This window comes from Gallinula chloropus, assembly GCF_964237585.1.
Source record: "Gallinula chloropus genome assembly, chromosome: Z".
In the NCBI taxonomy this organism is placed as follows: Eukaryota; Metazoa; Chordata; class Aves; order Gruiformes; family Rallidae; genus Gallinula; species Gallinula chloropus.
This window is the reverse complement of record NC_140089.1, coordinates 90,066,207-90,084,064: the sequence shown is the minus strand read 5'-3', so window position 1 is coordinate 90,084,064 and position 17,858 is coordinate 90,066,207. Positions and strand designations below refer to the sequence as shown.

Sequence of the window (17,858 nt, the reverse complement as noted above, 5' to 3'; positions counted from 1 at the left end):
GTTGCACACTGTGTACTTTGCTCTCCAGGAGTGGTGAATCTCTAACCCCACCTTGTTCCTGAAGAAGGAGCTCCAGAACAGCCCACTGTTGCTTCTTGGCAGTCACCAAGTGGTGCTGCCAATTCAGAACGTTTTCCCTTTGTTGCTGCAGCGAATGCTGAACTTGTGTGCAATAATAACTTCTTAGTTATTTAACTGCTTAAGGGTTTTAAGGCTCTTGAAGTCTGGGACTCTAAAATGTGGTGTACTCATTTTGCACTTCTGTATCGGAATCAGTTTATATTTGATACAGTTAAATAGCTACCAACAGCTTTTATACATTAAAAACATACTGGGGCCAAGGAGGATTTTGCAGGTGGATTGATGCAATAAACAACAAGGTCAATTTCCATGTCATTTTTATGTCAGAATAAATAATGCCCTTTTAATCCTGCCCCAATTCTGTTTGTTGTGTTTACTGAAGGACAAAACATTTCCTTCCTGGCTAGTGAAACAGCTTAGCTTAAGAAGGGTGAAATAGAAATTCCCTATTTCCAACCCAAAATGTCTCTTTTAGACCAATAGCTTTACAATTTTTGGCAAATACTGAATGCTATCAGTTACTTCAGTTGCCTTTTTTAGGTTTTCACCTTGGAATTTCCCATATCATATTACCACAAGAACAGAGCAGAAGCTTGCATGTCTTGTTTCACAATACTTAATTTTTTTTTCTTATCACTCTTTAGAATACAGTGGTACTTTAACCACTACACTTAGCATTCAGTATTAACAAAAAAAAGCTTATAACTAAACTTCCTCTCTTCAGATGCTCCTATTGCTAATCTTCAGATATTTTCTTGGAAAAAAATAATCTTTTTCCTTTCCTGGTTATTAAAATAAGCCTCATATATTTTTGGATTACAGGCTCTAGGATTGCTTTTATAAAAATGAGATTTATTGAAAGAAAGGGATCTCGTATGATAAAAGGTGAAGGACCTTGGTAGGGCGAAGTCTATATCTAGACTCAAAATACATCTTGATGGCTATTGAGCTTGAGTACCAATGAAAATCTAAGATGCTTCTGTATGGAGAATGCCTCTCATTCTGGTAAACAGACAGGTACTTGACAGATGCACACAAACGTACATCCACATCTGTGGACTGTAGATTACAGGTTTTTTCTGTCAGGGCAACTCCTGGCCCCGCAGCACATTACAACATGAATCGGTCACGCAGTGTGGTTATCGCAGTGCTGTGGCGTTGTGGCACATGGCCATCTGGGAGGCTCCAGGGCTCTGATTTACAGCCAAGACTCGACCCACAGGCAGTGGGGGCAGCTAAAAGTCACCCAGTTCTCACTCTAGATGGCTCAGCTGCAGCTGGCCAAACTCCACGCAAGCCCAGGCAGTGTTTGGGGGTGCGTTGAGCTCTGCCTTGTGCCTGTGCCTCCGCACGGCTTGGAAGCCAAAACCTGCTGGTCCCACTGCTGGGGGTGCAACCTGGGACATGGGTGATTTTCGGGGCCCAGGTCATGCAGTCTTGTTTTGTTCTGCACCAGGACAAGTGCTTGCCACATTGCTGGTACCTGGACCATGGCCCTGCGGCCGAAGTGGCTGGCTGGTCAGTACCACACCACACCGTGCACTCAGCCGAACAGGTAGCTGCAGGTGGGGCAGGAGCTGCAAGAGGGCCAATGCAGACCCGATCAGAGCCCAGCAGCACAAAGAACACTGCAGGAGCGCAGGCCTGGATTTTGCCTGCCATCACCTCACAAACTCGGTCCTCTGCCTGTGTCACCAGCATGTTACACAACAGGACCACATGCGTTTTGCAAAATGTAAGGCTAATGTGTTTTCCCACGAGCACCACGGTCTTTTCCGCTTACTAACACCTTCCAAGTACTGGTCCAGAAACCCCTCAATCAGCGTTCCCTCAAGCATTAGCCACCTGCATGATTAACATCCAGTATAACAAAGCTCATCAGCCTACGACACAGAAAAATGTCTGTTTTGTTCCCTTAACGTGCTGTATGTATAGGGCTTTTTCCTTCCTTCCTTCCTGCCTTCCTTCCTTGCTTCTCCTGATATTTATTCAAGTATAGGAGGATTATTTCTGAATTATTCATTATACCGTATCTGATTAGACTGGGGCTGTGCTGGCTCCCATGGTTTAATGAATGAGCCATTAGCCTTTTGCAGATGGTGCGATCAGCAGCTATTTGAATCTGTGTGTTCACCTGCACTTGCACAGTGTGTGAGCAAGGGATAGAGCTGAACCTAAATCCAGGGTTGGGAGAGGGGGCTTTACTGTAATACCGCTTTGAGGTCACGTCCCACCCCATGCTTCTTGGCTTGGTGTGGGATGGGCTTGGTAGGCACTCCCTTCAGGAGCTATAGGTGGAGTTTCCTTCTGGTGCTGGATGCACCTTCTCTGGGGGTGGGAAGCCCACATGTGGACAAGGACAGGAGGCATTTCCCCTCGCTTTGGTTTTGTTTTACACAGGATCTAACATGATTTTCTCAGAATCTTTGTGTAGTTCAGTATGTATCCTAGCAAATTACTCATTACATCAAGCAGAGAGGTACACAGAAAGCAATTGCTAGCAGTTACATCGTTTACATATGCACTGTCAGTCTACGCCAATGCATCCTGGAAGGTTTGGCCCCTGCTGCTATTTCGGAGCCATGGCTTGCGTGCATGAGCAGAGGCTTCTAGGTGTAGGAGAAAGAAGTGAGGAGTGCAGGAAGCCGCTGTGCTAGATAACCCAAGCAGGGGATGGAGGCAAGGCACAGCGAGCACACTCTGGCTTCAGGAAGGTCTTGGGTGGATGCTGGAAAACTTTGTCTCCAAACTGGAGAATGCTGTCTAGCTCACAGTGCCAATGAGCTGGAGGAGTTCAGCCCAGGATAGGCAGCGGGGTCCCTGCTGCTGCCCTTGGGCAGCCAGGCAGTCTGGCACCCATGCAGCCGGGGATGGGGGCACCGGGAGCCTGAGGAGGCACACCTTGCAGCCGCCCGCCATCGCCAGCAGCATAGCGTCCCTGCACCTCTGTGGGAAGTGTCAGCCAGGCAGCAGCTGTGCTTTTACCTCGGCCTTTCCATAGCCCACCCCAAAAAATGGAACAAAGACATACTGAAAGCACTAAAGTAAGGGTAAAGGGGAATCCATAACGTCCAGAGCTGGACGCAGAGAGTGTCATCAGAAGTACTAAGTGAAAGCCACTAGCCGCCAATTAAGAAACCTTTGCAGCTGGACGAAGCTCAATTAGGTACAGCACTGTCTCCAGCAAGAATGATTTTTCTGTCTGTTGTCTTCTGTTTACCTCAGGAAATACATCCTCACAGCCGAGGATGTGAGCAGCAGCTTAGCCTGTCTGTGGTTGTTGGTTTGGAGCTGCCCCTGATGTTCTGCCAATCGAGGCAAAAATAGCAATAACGGTGGCTTGCTGACTTGCACCCGCACAGCCCGGGAGTCTTCCATGCACCCTCAGGCTGTCTGTGCGGGTACTTGGCATCTCCTGCTGGAGGAAGGACATCTGATTCATCACCACCAAAGGCTATAGAAGATGAGTCAGGATTATACAAATTCCATTTGGTTTGTGTAATACCACTTCTTCCTGTACTGAAAACTGCCTTTGCTGCTGCCACGGGTGAACCCCGAAGCACACAGCGATTAGCAAACTGCCCCCCGAACTGAGGCTGGCCCCTTGCACCACCCAATTTTGGGGATTTCTGGGAGCCATGGGGCTGTGTGATGTGGCGGTGGCAGGGCAGGGGTCAGCGGGAGGAGGCTGATGTCAAGGAAAGCAAACTGACACTCAAGTGTCAGAAAAGTTCTTGGCAGAGAAGCGTATCAGTGTGTTAGAAGCCTTCCAAGAGCAGCAACAGGCATTCAGACCTTGCGATGAGTCAAATCAAAAGCTGAAATAACGTTGATGGAAACGCTTGATAAGATACAGAGAAACACACATATAGTTTGCATTTGAGTATTCAAATCTGTATACATTGATTTTAAGACCTGGATTAAATCCAGAATATTAAAAATACTGGCAGGCTCATACTTATGTGAAACGAGAGTCTAAAAAAAACCCCAAGCCCCTTACAAGCTTTGTGTTCACAGACATCCCTTTCCCTAGTGCTCATTTGAAGAAAATACGATTTTGCAAATGGCTAGGAGACATCAAAACTCCTCAGAATGCTGTACTGACTGTTGAGAGCTCGGCTTAATTCAGCGCCTGTGGCACAAGGGGGAAAATGATCCCTCCCTAGGAAAACCAGGTGCTGTTATCACCATTTCCAATGCATCACCCTGCGGCTAGCCTGACGTGCGCAGCCTTGGAAAGCCCTCTCTCCTGCTTGACAAAGGGAGGCTGGAGCTGCAGGAGCATCAGGGGCCACTGAAGAGGGAGGGCAGACTGAGGGGAGCATCCAGCCCAAGCGTGGCCCTGGGGTTTTCGATGTTCAGTGACAGCTCACACGTAGTTTCACCGGCCGTGGCTGAGACAGACGCGCAGTGCCTGGTGCTCTCCCTCCTTGGTGCTGGTGTTTCTCATGGGAGAGGCAGGGAGCAGGTAGTTACCCTGGTGCCAGGGGAGGTGGGGGGCAGCACGCTCCCCAGCTGCTTGGGCCTGGCTGCCTCCTCATAACAGCAGTGTGGTTTTCCCATGCAGGGTGATGCCTGGCCACCGCCCATCAGCCAGACATCACTCCTGACAGTGCTCGGCTCTGGCTGCGCCTGCTGCAGCCCTGATTAGGTTGTGATAATGGCAGCCTGCTCGGGGGATATTACGAGCACGTAACCAGGGGCATCGGCTCCTCTGTCCCCTGCACACACTGTCTGCAGGGTTGGCCCGTCACTTCAGCCCCGGGGGAGCCTGCCCTTTGTCCTCTGCTTCCTGGAAACCTCTGCCAAAGAGATGGTGCTCCTGGGCAGCCACTGCTTCGGCAGCACGAGCTGGCAGCGCAGAAGCCATCCGCTCTCCTGGCCTCTGCCACACCAGCTGCAGGAGTGAGCAGAGCTGCAGACCTCAGCAGACCAGAGCCCAAGAGCTTTCTTTTGTTAAGTGCTGCAGATTCAAAGGTTTTGTATGAGGGGAACAAAAGCAATTTCTTCTTAGACATCCACAGACAGAGAGAAGGATACTACAGCAGCATTACTTAACGTAGCAGTGAGCAAACCAAAGCCCCATCACATCCCTTCTACAGCCCTGGCATCCTGGGGTCATCCCAGCACCTGAGCTCGTGGGCAAGCACAGCCTGAGCAGGCAGCCCATAGCCCTTGCTGCCCGAGCCTCCTTGCAGGCTGGATGCCTTCTCAGAGAACTGGAATCAGGCCCTTTGTTCAGCCTGAGCTGTTCTCTCCTTCCCAGAGACTCTCTTTTGGGTTGAAGATATTAATGGCCATTTTTCATCACACCAATATGTTTGTTGGCAGATCATAGCTGTAGGCAGAAACATCGTTTAGAGAGAAAAGCTTCTTGCTAGTTTTTTTTTATACCAGCTCTTGTCTTCATAAATAACTTCAGAACCAGCAAAGCAACCAGTCCCCACCTCAGCAGCGCAGTCTGAATCTGTCCAATTTATCGGTACTGCTTCGGGGGGTGTTTTATTAGTATTAGTATTAACTTTCTCACATGAGAACTGAAATAAAACCTGCTGCGGGCGAAGTAGAACTTGCTCCCTGGAAATATCTTGTTGCATCCCGGAGAATGAATGACCTCACAAACAGTTTCAAAGCTGAATGGAAGCCAAAACCCCAAGAAATTCAGCTGAGGAGCATCAGTCCAAAGCCCACAGCCAAGTTTGGAGCACCACTGGTGAATGGGAACTTATAGATCCACACCAGTTTGAGAGTTCAGTTTATTGTGGATTATCTAGTGCTGAAGATCTGGGCTGAGTATGCCCAGGTCAAAAGCAATAGACACCTGATTATCTATCTATCTATCTATCTATCTATCTATCTATCTATCTATCTATCTATCTATCTATATCTATCTATCACATTGTTACGATAAGCAGCTCTGCAGTTGAGAGAGGATGCCAAAGAATATGGCAAAGGAGATGAACTGTGACCTCTTCCATCCATCCATGATCCAGAGTTTAGTCAGTTAAGTCTCCTTTATACAGGAGACCACAAGCCAACAAACTTCTTCAGCCACAGCTTATACAGCAAGTTCTGTGGAAAAAGGAGTGTTCCAAGTGCCATGTATTGTGAAATCAAATGGCAGAGTTTACTCTCACCACCAAACAGGCTGGGAAGTTTTGTAATCATTAACTGCAGAGCAGGGAGGATAAATCTTGTCTCCAGGTGAGCCCGGGAACCAGGGGCTGCACTGCCAAACCTTCCAGCGTCCCCCAGCAAGAGGACGACACGCAGAGCTCAGGCAGGAATGTGGACACAGTCCCTGCCCTATGGCTGGAGGAAGAGCAGGAGGAGAACTTCCCTCAGGGGTCCTGGGGCTTCTCGAGGGGAATGGTGCTGGTGCTTGCTGAGCTGTGGCTGCTCAGGCAGCAGAGGCAGACACAGGCACACTGATGTGGAGTCTGCACAAGAGATCACTCACCCACAGGCCGTGCTGGAAGGGAGGGTGAGAGCTCGGTGGCTGTTCGCAATCCACGTCTGATGCTCTACAACTGAGAGTACATCTTCTGTGCCTTCATTAAGAGGAAATACTGCACCCTGTTAAGGCCCATTTCAAACAAGGACAGTCATGTATGGATGTGTGCATAAAGTTCATTTTTAAACAAACACACTCTGCAGTAACTATGAGCTATAATGCAGAAATATTACCTTAATTTTTTAAAATTAAACTTATTAACAATCTATGTAGTTCTTCAAAAAGCATCCTTAGAATTTATGGCTTTGGGTAGCACCAGGAGATTTAATTTAGAACTTTGGCTCATTGGGTAAGAGCTTTCATGGCTTAATTAGCTCTCTGCACTGGAATGAGTGTTTATTCCACTCACATTTCCCTGTAATCACACAGTTCTGTGGGTGCTTCCTCCCACTGTGCCCGACAAAAACAGCTCCCTGCAAGCTGGCCAGCTCTGGCACTTGGGTTGTTTGTGCCTTTGTTACACGACAGTGTTTACAGTGGGCAGGGGTGAAGTCCCTGTGTCCCCCCAGCCTGGAGGCTGCCCAAGAGGGGCAGGGGGAGCTGGCTGCTGCTTGCCTGTCCCAGTGGGAGGACTAAAATGTGCAAGCAGCTGCAGCTCTGCCTGCCTGGACAGGTACATGGCAGGGCATGAAGCACTGCTGGGCTCCGATTTACAGACCAACTGTTTCCACTAAAAGCAGAGCTGGTAACGTAATGGGTGCTTACCAGAGAATGTTTTCTTTGCAGTTGCCACACAGAAGCAGAGTCTGCAGCAGCTTTCTGCATGTCATTAAGGCATCAAACAAAACCTACTGCACTCTGAGACTCAGCAGATCCCTTACTGCATAGCTACTCTGCACTCCTTGGAAGCCTGGAATGCTTCCTACAGGCAAGAAAGAAAACAAACCAGATCGGGTATGTCCTGACAATCTCAAAACAGTTCCCAGGATGGCTGGACCAATGCTCATCTGGTCCCATGAGGCAGGACCAGGGCTACTTCTGGCCTTCAGCTGAAGGGAAAAGGAAGGAGAAAAGCGACAGGCATGAAGATGATGGGACGTGAACAATCCTGGGGCCACTTTAAGTCTCCACAGCTCCGGAACACAGCACACTCAGGGGAGTGAAGGAGCAGTTTCAGAGATGGGATGGACCTTGGGGCTGCCTGATGCTATCACAGGAGAGGCATCTGCCTCTGCAGACAGCTCAGCCATGCGTGCCCCACGTACATCCTCTTGTAGGACTTTGGGAAGCAGAGCTGCCTCCTGCAGAGCAGGAACCCCAACGACCACATCAACTCACGAGAGCGCCCAGGAAGCACCGGAGCGGTTGGATCTGCACGTACTGAAGCCACGTGCGTGGCAGGTTGAGGGCTCTTCATAGGAATGTCAGTTGACTTTGGAAACAAAAGCAGGGTGCTAGCAAACGACTGAAAGGATTCTGAGTAAAGAAGGGATGGGGAAGTCCTCCTCGCTTCCTTCTGCATCCGCTGCAGATGCTGGTGCGGAGGCCGGTCGCTGTGGTAACTCACACCCACACGCTCCTGGCCTCACACTTGCTGTGCGTGGCAGCAAGGCTGGGAGACAGTGGTTTTTCTTACTAGCTCCTGAAGCAAGCCTGGTGTGACGGGAGTGCAGCGGTGGCACCTTGGGAAGTCAGTAACTGCTTCATTTCCCTAACATGGAGGGGTTCTTACTCCAGCCCCGGACTATTCAATTATGGAACTAGAAGGGTTATCAAACCTTAAACCAACCCCAGCAAACCCCCCAAACTCCCAACCCCTCCTCCCACACCCGGCACCCTAAAACCATCTCCAGTGGTAGCAGACACCTTCATCTCACAATGCCACGCTCCAAGAAGCGTGCAGATCTTACTCTGCCTGACTTACAAGTCTGTGCAAGGAGGGAGTAACGCTGGAATACAGTATACTTACGGTAGTCAGGAGTATATGTTGAGGTGAAGAGAGCCCTGACACTTCATGTGCATGAGAGTTGCCACAATGAGGAACAGGAGTCGATGTGGTAACCACAGAGGCAGCAAAAGCAGCCTTGAAACCTGAGTGGAGAGCTGCACAGCGCAGATGTCTTCCACAGACAGAGATGGCCAGTGGCCTCTCAAGATACAGTGTGTTTTACTGAGGGCTCAGCTTGCAGAGCTGCGTGTAAACTCACTCCTGCCATTTCTGTGGAAGACGTTTCTCTAATCCAGCACAAGCAGCGCTTTGACTGCATCATCCTGGGGAAAGAAAACTTGGAAAACTGCATGAGGTCAGTGCACTACGGGAACTAGACTGAGGATGAAACCTCACCTGTGGTGTCTGGCTGTCCTCCTCTCCCAGTCTCAGCATTAGGTATGAAGTTCAGGGGTACCTGGGAGCTCCATGTCAAACAGTGCAGCACAGGAGCTGAGCAGCTCTACATGATGTCAGATCTTGGCTGTGCTCAGGGAATGACACCAGTTTATATTCTAACTGGGGTCAGCCCAGCTCCCAAACCATGTCCTGGCTCCTTGATGCCCTCGCCGAGTCACGGCTGCCCAGACGTGCTGCCGTGTGTGACTCAGTTAACTGTGTTAGCAGAGACTTGCATGGAACCTTAAGATCCCTCCTACCCCACCTACACACAGCACCATGATTTTGTTGTGGACAACAATTTATTACACAGTAAGAAATATAAAAAGCTTTTATACAAATTAGGAAACTGACAAAGTATTAACTACATATTGACAGCACCAGGCCCTGGCTCAAGCTGGAGCTTTTGGTAACTCAGCTGCCCGGGACAGCTGATGCACAGGCACATCGCTCCCTCCTTCCTCAGTTCATTTACATTATGTATCATTTTATACACTTAACAGGAGGCTGTTACATAAATACACAGACCCTTACTTTAATGCAGTGTGTAAAAAGAAATCCCTGGAAATTGAACAGCTGAGGCTGAAAGATGGAACAGAGGAAGGTGTATTCACCACTCCAGGGCTCAGGGATTCTTGGAAAACTCATGTTCAATCACAGGGGACAGGGACATTCATTTCCCTGCTTAATTCTGTCAACACCTTCACCTCTGACAGCTATACATGTTTATCTTAATTTGCAGTCAATAAGCAGTTCCTCCCTGGAAACAAAACTTACGGCTCAGACATTTGCAGTAAATCTCAACTCCAGTACGGCTGGGGAAGCAGCTGGGGAGACCCCAGGCCTTACAATCCCAAGGGAAATTTGGACACCATGGCCAGGCTGTTAGGAATTCGTCCCCTAGCAGAGATGGGCAGTGTCCTGCCAGAAGCAGGGCTGCCTCTGCCCGCTGCTGCCTGGCTGCTAGAGGAGGGGTCGGAGCTCTGACAGGTGCTGGTTTTCCCCTGTATCAAGTATCAAGAAGTAAAGATGCCCCTCTCTTTCCAAAACTGGTCCAGTTTGCTCTCTCTGGATCTGAGAGCATCCATGATAACCTCATTCCCTGTGCCACCTCCAGGCCCTCCAAGCCCTCTGTCCAAAGGCCCCAAGTCCAGGGGACGCAGCTGTAGCACGGCAGGTCCTCTGTTCAAGGACGATGCTCCGGTCTGCTCTCAACACATCACAGCTGCTGCTGTTCAGAGATCCTGAGGCTGTCAGAGAGAAGGAATTCCAGCTCAGCAGTGTCATCAGTGGTCTCTACTGGTACATTGCTCCTTTCTGCAGGGGGGGAGTAATTCTGTCCCTTGTGCCGTGAAGCCAGGGTCCTGGAAGTGCCATTGCAGGAACACGTCTCTGGCTGCCCCAGGCCCTCTGAGCCAACACGGTTTGAGTGGTAAACGCCTGGGCAGGGACTGGGTGGGCAGTGAGTAGGGACATAGTATTTGGCTGCTGCTGGACTCTGTTCTATCTGAGTATGAAAAGGATTGTTAGCCACGCAGCAGGTCTGGAGACAGTTGTTATTTTTGAAGCCATGATGAAGGCCTAATTTAGCGATCAGGGGCTTCCCAACATTGACTTCCTTCCTTTCATCCATCGTATCTTCTATTCCTGGGTACTCATAGTGCAAGCAAACAGTGAAGATCAACTGTTCCTGCAGGAGAGGAAAGCAAGGAGGGGAGAAAAAGAAAGAGGTTATACTTCCTCCCCAAATCAGCACTCCAGGAAACTTTAAAAAGCCAGTCTACTGGAGGAGGAGACTAAGCAAGGAGAGGCAAGACTTGTTTACTGAGGACCTCTTTTGGCTAATACTTGCTCACCTGCTCATCTTCATTTCTACACAAACTTACACTACAGCAGCTGCCAAAGCACTGAGGAAGATACACCATGGGATGTCCAGCACAGACATTCATGACACAAAGACATGCAGATCAACGTACGGTGGCACTGTGAAGTTTAAGTGAGAACCTTCCCAAAACTGCACGGCCAAGAGCACGGGTAGGAATGGAAGGAGGCGAACCGGAACGCTTTCATCTCCAACTACACCTCTGTAAGATGCAGCTCTGCTTCAGGGCACGTTCTTACTGTACCACAGGGCACAGGAACATGCTGCAGTGTGCAACAGATGATGCTCACAAAAGCAGTCATCTCAGCAATGCTCAGCAAAGCACCTTGTGTGAGGGTATCAGGATTACACGTGCACCGAGTCCCTCAAATGGTGCTATTAACCATTGCCCCCCTCCAAAGAGAGTGCTACTTACCACAGCTACCCCGATGGAGCTGAAAGGCAGCATGATTAACCTAAGTTATCTGAACAAACTTGGGAGGAGTAATACACGAGTACATATATAGGAGTATACTAACCCTTAGTTTTTGCAGTGAACTGAGCCGGGTGTAGAGGCAGTGTTTGGGAAGGTCCTTGGATACCAAATAGCTTCCCGTTTCCTCAGGAGTTCCTTTATTGGCCTCTTTAGGGTCCACATCCAGGTCCTGTCACAAAAAGGAAGTAAGAACTTAATTGAAGGTACAGAATTTGTAAGTCACAAAAAGAAACTGTTTTATCAACACAGCTTTTTCTTCTTACAAGAGAAGGAAGCACCAATCTCAGACTGTTGGCAAAAGCTGCTGCACCCACCGCTGGTCACGGGCAGAGGGGAGTAATTTGGGTGGGTCACCCCTTTTGCTGACGGCTTCAGTCAGTCTTGCTGGGCTTGCATCAGGGTTGCTCTTTTTTACCTAACTTCTAAGTGCAGCACTACAGCACGAGTTCGGTAGGCTAAAGATCGATGTGTTTAGTGTGCAGATCCACTCAAACATTTTACTCATAAAGCATCATGTTTGTTCTAGCTTAAAATGTTTTCTGTGCCATGTCCTCTTTCACAGACATCAGAAAAGATGGGGTTTTGCCCAAGCAGCTTCCTGGTTTACTCTTATCCTTCACATGACTGTGATTGCTGAGTAACACCAAGGGAACTGGATCACATCACCCCGTGCAGAGGACTCTACTGGTCCTGCATGGGAGATGCGTCCTCAGCTCGCACAGGAGCTGCTGACATCTGACTTCCTCGCAGAAAATAAACCAAACACTTGATGTTTGGCAATGGAGAACAAAGGTGGCTCTGAAAGAGATGAGCCCAGATTAATTTAATGCGTTTCTAGGTATATTCAAGATCTGCATTAGAAAAAGGCTTCTGTGTGTGTGTGTCTGTACAGACACGCACATGTAAGCACCTGATTTCAAGTTTAGATCTACTTTATTACAACAGATGGAGTTCTGGACGGACGGACAGACAGTTCCCAACCTGAGTGGGAGGAGATCCCCAGGACACCAAGGGGAAGCACGTACCAGCGCGAAGTCTGTCACGTAGGCTCGGCACACTACTATCTCTGGTGGCTGCTTCACTATTCGTGTGTAGATGATCATGACGTTGGAGAACTCTGCTGCAAAGCACAGCTGGATCTGAACTCCACATTTGAATTCCAGGTACATGCTTTCTGGAAGCTCTGCAAGCAAACACCACGGCATTACATGCTGAACAGTACTGAGCATGCACCGTCTCTGATGGTGTGTAAATCTGGAATTGTAAAAGGGAACAGACACCTTCCTCCAGCCCTCCCTCTACCTCCCACTCACATCTCTGCACTGAAGCCAACCCAGCTTCACCCCCCCGTGCAGGCACACGCAGACTGTACCGTACCATGAGCTTTGGCCCACTGCAGGTTCCGTGCCAGAGACTCTGCAGAAGACGCAGTCTGTTGGATGGGATCAGTTAGGGCCCTTTTCTCAGACAAGCTGCTGCGGATTTCCAGAGCTTGCTTGCCTTTGGTAAGGTGACACTTGCCCATATCTAAAAACAAGACACATACAGTTCCTCTCAAAATCAATGCTGTGGAAATTCTCCCTCAGCTAAGAGCATCGGCGCAGCGTTGGCTGGTTGCTCTGGTCATGCCACGTCAGCACCTCCTGAAACCCACCGTTTCAGAAGCATTCCTGGCCTGGCTATTCATCCATGTAAGGCTAGAGCACCCAGCCAGCTGCCTGCAGAGCACCTCCAGGGTTCAGTTGTGTCCTCATCAACGTGCTCACGTGTATTTCAAAACCAGTTCAGGCAATATCACAGCTCTGATCCAGTAAGCTGCTAATTAAAGTGGCTAATTTGAAGCATGCAAGCAATACGATTGAAGGGGATTTCTAACGAATTAGGAGGTGACACCTTCTTCTTCTTCTTGCAGGGCTTCACAGAACAGCTGCAGTCAGACTGTCCCCGAAGGCAAGAAAGATGAAGGAAGGGGAAGATACTGGGGCTGTTTCAGAGCAGAGTTTCCAGAACGATGGCTTCCTGGCTGCGGGCTGATGTACAGCAACTGGTGAGTACCCAGCAGCAGGAGGAGGAGTGTTATTAGAGCCAGGCTTTTGGGAAGCACTATGCTACATCTAGTTTCTACTGCTGTAAACAGGACAGCAAGTCCTTAATTCTCCTTTGTATTTAGGCAAAATGGAGTACTACTGCCAGCAAATAAAAGTACAAATCCCAACACAAAAAGCCCTCTGCCAACTGCACCCAGCAAGAGAAGGAAAAACACATCAGCCCACAGGGGGAAAAACCACCCTTAACCTGACTTTTGCAATAGGGTTTAGAATATTCATTTCAATTCTACCACCTGCAGATCCTTTTCCTTCAGGATAGTTCTGAGATCTTCTGAAATGTTATTTAGCTCCTCACAGAAATGTCATGAAGAGTTTAACAGACAGAACTGAAAATACAGACCAGTGAGTCTGCATTAGGGGATCTATCCAAGCAGCAGGTCAGCTGTAAGCAAAGAGACCTGCCAAACAAGCGAGCTGTGACCAGGAACCATCAGACTACAGTTTACATCCTGGGGGTACGTGGATTCCTGTTTCCATCACTCTGACATGAACTCCATGCCTGTATTTCAGCCAGGCAGCCCCGAGCTCTTCCCTTTGCTCAGGAGCATGCTGACAGCAGCTCTGCCAGTTCACTCCTCGCATGCAGAGCTCTGCTGTGTGCTGAGGATCCCCTTGAATTTTCTCTGCCTGTTGGATCCCTGTCAGAGGACAGCCTGGGCAAAGGCCTGAGGCTGTGCCAAAACAGGCACCAAGAAACCACAGCAGAACTTGGCTGGTTTCCTATGCTGCCTACAAACCACAGGGTCTCACACAGGCAGCTCTTTGTTAATGGCTGTATCTACTCTTCTATCTTCTGAGCAAATGTTTGCACAGAACCAGCCTACGTTCCCTCAACAGCTTTCACTTCAGCACTTGTCCCTTCAATTATAAAACATAATTACTGAACCAGGTGTATTAAAACAGTGGATTGCCCTTTACAGTGCACTTACCCTTCGACAGAGCAAATAACTATCATCACTACTGCACTCTGAGGCAGGCAGGACTCGGTTAATTGTTTAAATGAATGTGGAGTGCTTTTATATCATCACAGCAGCACCTGCTTCTTGATAAAAGCTGCTCTTCAGCAAAATGCTACAAGCAGGAGCTTAGTGTAACACATCCACTGTGAGCAGAACAACATATAGGCAAACACTGTTAGCAGTGCAGGCTGAGAAGAACGTTAGTGCAGTAAGAGGAGTTCACCTTCTGCCACCTCATCGAGCAGCACAGTGATCTTCTTGTCCTCCAGCAAACGGTCCTTCAAGAACTTCATGAAGATCCCATTGGCCAGCCCCGACTGCTGAATCTCAAAGGCTTCTGCTCCCTGGCACCTATGAGATCAGCAATCCCAGACAAGGGAAAAACACTGAAACATCTCCATGATGGAGATCAACCCGAGATAAAGGAGCTGGGTTATGCTGGGGATGGGGGAAAGGGGCCCTACCACTGGAAACAGGTTGTGTCTCAGACCAACCTGCTCTTCACATCCGTTTCTCATCCTGAGAAAATGTCACAGAATCAAGCCACAGACAAGAGCTGATGTCAAACCGTCCATATGAGGAGCTCAGATGTCTCATAAAAAGCTTCACTAAAGCTCTTGACTACTTTGATTGAACAGCTTTTGCACTTGGCTTGAAAACTGATGAGACGTGATTCTGCTTTCTGCAGAAGGAACCACTCCAAATAGTTCCAACTGCAGTTGTAACTTTATTTGTTACTCCTAGAGTAAGAAACACAGGAGCACATCTATATGCTACTTCCCCAGTAACTCATCAATCTATATTTCTAACACACTTTTTCCCTAGAAGTCTGACTTGCACTAAGAGAGGGGAGACGTGACTGAGGACAGCAGAGCACGTAGGTGTCAGCTCACTTGCTGCCCCCCGCCTCCCCTGAGGCTGGCACACTGCCATCCCTGTCCCCATAGGTATGCTACGGCCCGGGGGCAGTTTGCTTTTATCTTCCCTACAGGTTTTTAATCTCTAATAAGTAACACTTAGAGGAGCAGAGTGCTCCTACAAGTACCCAATGAGAGTGGATCAGGACCGCTGCCCAGCAGTTTCTGCTTTGCTGAACACAGTTCTCTGTGCCTGAACCAGAATGTTCCATACTGGGAGTCTTTACAGGAGCATTTCCACAGCCAGTCAGGCAGTGGGGTGACACAGACAATGAGGGAAAGAAGAGTATGAGGACACAGATATGGATATAAGTTACTGGTCCTTTAACACGCAGGATCTGTAAAAGATCAGCATTATGATCTGGGTGGCACTTTGGGCCCCAGCACCTCTGTGGCATAGCAGGAGAAAGTTCCTTACGTTGCATATCCAAAAACAATGTTGGCTGTCACCTTCAGAGCATCTAAGATGAGAATCGTGTCATCATACTCATTTCTGCAATAAATGGAAAGACAAAAGAGTAGATCAGTGATCTGGGAACTAATAATGGCGACAAACTCTACGGTCATGCAGAGTACCAGAACAGAACAGGGCAGAACAGCCACTCTTTCCTCTCCCACAATATTGACCAATACAGAGTCTGGCTGCAGTCTCTTCAAACATGCTTTCTGATACCAGCCTGGTTTAGGCTGCAGCAAGAATGACATGAATTTTTTGGGGGGGGTTTTCTCCAAAACATTGTATCCATGTAGTTAACGTCAGACTTATGCAGCAGCATTTCTTAGCTGGGCAGCAGGTTGTGAAGCTGAATCAGGCCACTGGCATTTCATTAGCAGTAAAGTTGAGGCTCCACAAACAGGAGCACAAGCAATTTCACATCACAAAGCAATCCTGGGAGAGCAACTTTCAGAAGTGCTGGTTGCAAGTGCAGGTTTTATCAGGCACAGTAGTCTTAGTGTGGAAAGCAAATTACACTTTGTTTAGAAAAATCAGATTAAAAAATGTTGACTCTTAGGCTCTTAATAAAGATAGGACATCATCCTCAGCATAAAAGCAGCCCACAGAAGCCACGCTTCTGAAAAGTTCTAAGTTAAGCACATCACTTGTGCCCTTCTGTCAAATTAAGGAGCCTTTGGTCATACGGATTCTCCTTCCTCCCTGAAGGATGATGCTTAATGATGCAGGGGAAAGGGTCCCTCTTCTCCTTTAAGATACCCCATTTCGCTTTCTTTACTAACACAGATGCTTTATAACCTTTACACAACAACAACAAAGAAAGAAATATCATTCAAGTCAAGAGGCGAGTATCTATCCATGGAAACAAAGTCTCATCACCAGCTCCATGATCCTATCCAAGGCCAGAGGCAAAGTAAGACTCCTCTTGACTTAGCAACACCCAGGTGTAGGCTGTGAGTTCTCACAAGGACAAGTGCAGCCAATTCTCAGCCTAGGCTACAGCTTCCTCTCACCATCCCATGCTGTTCTCACAAAGCAGCTGTTCAGTTTTAATGTTCATTTTTAAAACAGGCTCAATTTTAGTACGTTGCTGCCATGAATAAACTGAACTTCACAGCCAGTTCCCAAAACTGCAGTCACCATACCCTCAGCATGATGCAAGAGCATCCCTCAGAGGTCCAACCTCAGTCCTCACCACCCCTGAGCTATGAGAGGGTACCTTTTCCGACACATGTCCAGCAGGAAGACGTTGAGCCCCGTCTCCTTCTCCTGCATGAGCTTGAGGATGTTCTGCACACACAGGCAGTTGGCAGAGCGGTAGGGATTCGGTGCGTCAACAGGAACCATGAAGCTGTTCCCGTAGTTCTCGTACCCGTGGCCAGCATAGTACAGCAGCCCTGGGAGTCAAAACACAGGTGGCTGAGAACAGCTACAGAGCACACTGGGACATTCCTGTTAATTAGTGAGGCCAGAAGCTTCACCCACAACGTCACGCTGCATGTCTGTGGGAGAGGAAGAGCATCCAGGCTACTCCAAGCAGTACGGATGCTTTGTACCAACACACTGTTGTAACTGCTGGAAGGGGAGGTGGGGAACCACGTGAGCATCAACCACACAATGCACAGACACAGCCAATTAAAAACCAATCAATCATGCAGGCAATAAAAACAACTAGATATCTGAATCAAGCACAGAAAGTCAAACACTGGAAGTACTTTATGACCTATAACAGAAGTAATCTGCTACGTGTGACATACGACTTGGGGATGGGAACAGGGCAGCGTGCCAGCTGTAAAACATCATCTCCATGCATGTGCTACAGAGCTCTGAGCAGCAGTGAGTCAGTGCAGGCTGCAGAGAGTAAAAAATAACGCTGAACAGCTTGGATGGATTTCCCCCTCCCTTTATTTTTTTTATGAGAGGTCCTGTCATCTTTAAAGTTATTCTTTTATTTTAACTTACCATGAATCATTGTCAATTCTTAACAGAAAAAAATCAGAGAAAAACCTTGCTTGTGCTGTAAGAACATTTTGCAAGCTTTTAGCTCTGTTGTTTCCTCTGTACAGTCAGTTTTGCTGCTTGTTTTTTTTTATAGGGAGGGATAAGAAGTATTTTTACATGCAGAGAGGGGAATAAAAAGAT

General features: G+C 48.4%; 1 protein-coding gene across 1 annotated transcript in view; it reads right to left on the bottom strand.

Annotated features, from left to right (window-relative positions):
- Positions 1-9,210: 9,210 nt before the first annotated feature.
- Positions 9,211-17,858, bottom strand: part of MALT1 (MALT1 paracaspase) — a gene marked incomplete at its 5' end in the record, with an annotated part of 29,547 nt that continues 20,899 nt past the window's right edge. The window contains 7 exons of the mRNA XM_084278775.1: positions 9,211-10,611; positions 11,322-11,447; positions 12,304-12,461; positions 12,656-12,805; positions 14,569-14,696; positions 15,681-15,755; positions 16,936-17,113. Of these exons, the coding sequence (XP_084134901.1) occupies positions 10,141-10,611; positions 11,322-11,447; positions 12,304-12,461; positions 12,656-12,805; positions 14,569-14,696; positions 15,681-15,755; positions 16,936-17,113 (1,286 nt within the window). The 3' untranslated portion in view covers positions 9,211-10,140. The remainder of the gene's footprint in view (positions 10,612-11,321; positions 11,448-12,303; positions 12,462-12,655; positions 12,806-14,568; positions 14,697-15,680; positions 15,756-16,935; positions 17,114-17,858) is intronic.